Source organism: Benincasa hispida, chromosome 10 (assembly GCF_009727055.1).
Source record: "Benincasa hispida cultivar B227 chromosome 10, ASM972705v1, whole genome shotgun sequence".
In the NCBI taxonomy this organism is placed as follows: Eukaryota; Viridiplantae; Streptophyta; class Magnoliopsida; order Cucurbitales; family Cucurbitaceae; genus Benincasa; species Benincasa hispida.
Window position 1 is genome coordinate 49,402,040 of NC_052358.1, and position 2,341 is coordinate 49,404,380.

The 2,341-nt window shown below is 34.7% G+C and overlaps 1 protein-coding gene across 1 annotated transcript; it reads right to left on the bottom strand.

The window, feature by feature from the left end:
- Positions 1 to 619: 619 nt before the first annotated feature.
- Positions 620 to 1,862, bottom strand: LOC120089491 (bZIP transcription factor 11-like). Its single transcript, XM_039046979.1, has one exon. It carries the CDS (start codon positions 1,445 to 1,447, stop codon positions 965 to 967), a length of 483 nt encoding a protein of 160 aa, XP_038902907.1. The 5' UTR covers positions 1,448 to 1,862; the 3' UTR covers positions 620 to 964.
- Between the last annotated feature and the right edge of the window lie 479 nt (positions 1,863 to 2,341).

The following is a 2,341-nucleotide window of genomic DNA, read 5'->3' on the forward strand; positions in this document are numbered from 1 at the left end:
TAATCAATATAAAGTAGCAAATATATATATATGCACACACATTATAGAATTAAAAAAGTTCGATTGGTAGGTTTGTTGTCTTTATAGACATAAATAGCTGAACCAATAGACCCCATAGATAATACCTTTTTTAGTTTCTATACTTTTGATTTGGGTTTATTTTGGTCCTCGTTCTTTTAAAATATTTCTTTTGGTTTTTATACTTTCATTTTTTATTCATTTTTGTCTCTATACTTTTAAAATGTTTATTTTGGTCATTATACTATCAACTTTGGTTCATTTTTGTCTCTATACTTTTCAAATGTTCATTTGGGTGATTGTACTTTCAACTTTAGTTTATTTTGACCATTAAACTTTAAAAAGTGATCATTTCAAAATGAACCAAAATTGAAAGCATAGAAGTTAAAATAAACATTTTGAAAATAAAGAGACTAAAATGAACGAAAACAAAAAATATAGGAACTAAAATAATATTTAAATCTACTTTTTTAGTACAAGCATGGCAGAAATCGGAGATCAAATCTCTAACTCAAGAAAAGAATGTGCACATCGATTACTACAATGCTAAACTCACATTTTCTAGTAGAACAACGACGAAGATGGAGATCAAACTCTAATGTTTAGAGATGAAGGTTATGTCAATTACCATTAAGTTAAACTCATATTGATAGGACGACTCTTTTAACTTATAAGAATTTGACCATTTAATTTTGACCTTAAAATGGAAAAATCCAAAAATTTACATGTTCCATTAGTCTTCATACATAAGTTCTACTAAAAATAACAACCTAAAGAACCCACATTTTTTTCCCCTTCTTTATTCATTGTGCCAATCAAGACCACTTACCAATTTTTACTCAAGAAACACAAACACAACACTAACCCTTCTCTTTCTCTCTCCTTGTTTGGATGCCAAGAAAATTCATACCACTAGAAAAAGGAAAGAGCCAAAAAAACCCAAATTTCAATACTCTTGAAATACATCTGCAGAAGCCATAAGAGGTTGGCTCATATAGAAAGCCATTTGAAGAGGATTAAAAAACCCTCCACCGCCGCCGACGGCGGCGTCGCTGCCGTCGCAGCCGTAAGTATCATCTTCAAAAACCCCATCAGAAGAGGGATTCAGGAAAGCGACGATCTCATTCAAGGATTGCAAACGGTGAGAGAGCTCGGCGGCCTGAGCTTTGAGAATGGAATTCTCAGCCTCCACGGTGGCGTAGTGCTGCGTCGTGACGGCAAGATTAGCGACTATTTGTTGATTATCCTTTCTAAGTTGACTCACCATAGTCATTAAATCATCCAAATGCTTTTGCTTCCTCATTCTCGATCTCCTCGCCGATTCCCGATTCGAAATCATCCTCTTTCTCTTCCTTTGCTCCATCAACGCCGCTAATTCCCCTTCTTCCATTGATGAAGAAGTCGAAGATGTTCCACTAGAAGAAGCCATTGAAAGACCCAAAAACAGAACAAAAAGAAAAAAAAAACAGAGTGTAACGGAGCAGTAATAAGATTGATTGCTTGGTTTATTGAAATTAGTGAATTTGGATATGTGGGTATTGTTGAAATCGGGGTTAAATCATGAAACGTAGTATAAAAAGTAAAGAAACACAACGGAGAAGGATTGAACGAGGTGATGGTGGCGGAATGTGGAGTTAAGTATAATCATACAACCAGAAGGGAGGATATGTTCACTGAGAATTTGATGCATGAATTTCAAACATCAAGAACAGAGTAATGAACATGAAGAAGAGAAAAAAAAAAACCTCAGAATCCAAGAGGAGAAGAAGAAGAAGAAGAAGAAAGGTTGAAACGAGCAATGGAGATTGGGGAAGAAGGGAAGGGAAGGGGGAAGAGGCTTAGAAGGGATTGGGGGGTAATTTATAGGAGAATTGAAGGGTTAAGGAACAAAAATCTATAATTTTTTATTTTTATTATATTTATTTATTGGAAAAAAAAAATTGAGGAAAAAGAGGAGTAATTAATTAAGAAAAAAAAGAAAAGAAAAAGAAAAGAAAAGGAAATAGGAATCTGGTGTGAGAAAAGGTAGATGGAAAAAGGTGATGGGACATGTGGGCCGTGTGGTTTAGGGAAGGGTTAAAAAGGGCTCAGTTTCTGTACACATACAGCTGTGAACCAACCAAACTAATGTATTTTTATGTTGAATTCCAAGTTTTGTCCTTGTCATTTTTTAATTTTTAAATTTGGTTCTTATGATTTAATGACGAACTGCCATCGTAATCTTTGGCGATCGATCTTCTAGCAGTTACGACTATCCGCACCGATAGTAGTGACCGTCAATGATTTTTTTTTCTCTATGTTCCCTCCTCTCTCCATTTCTCTT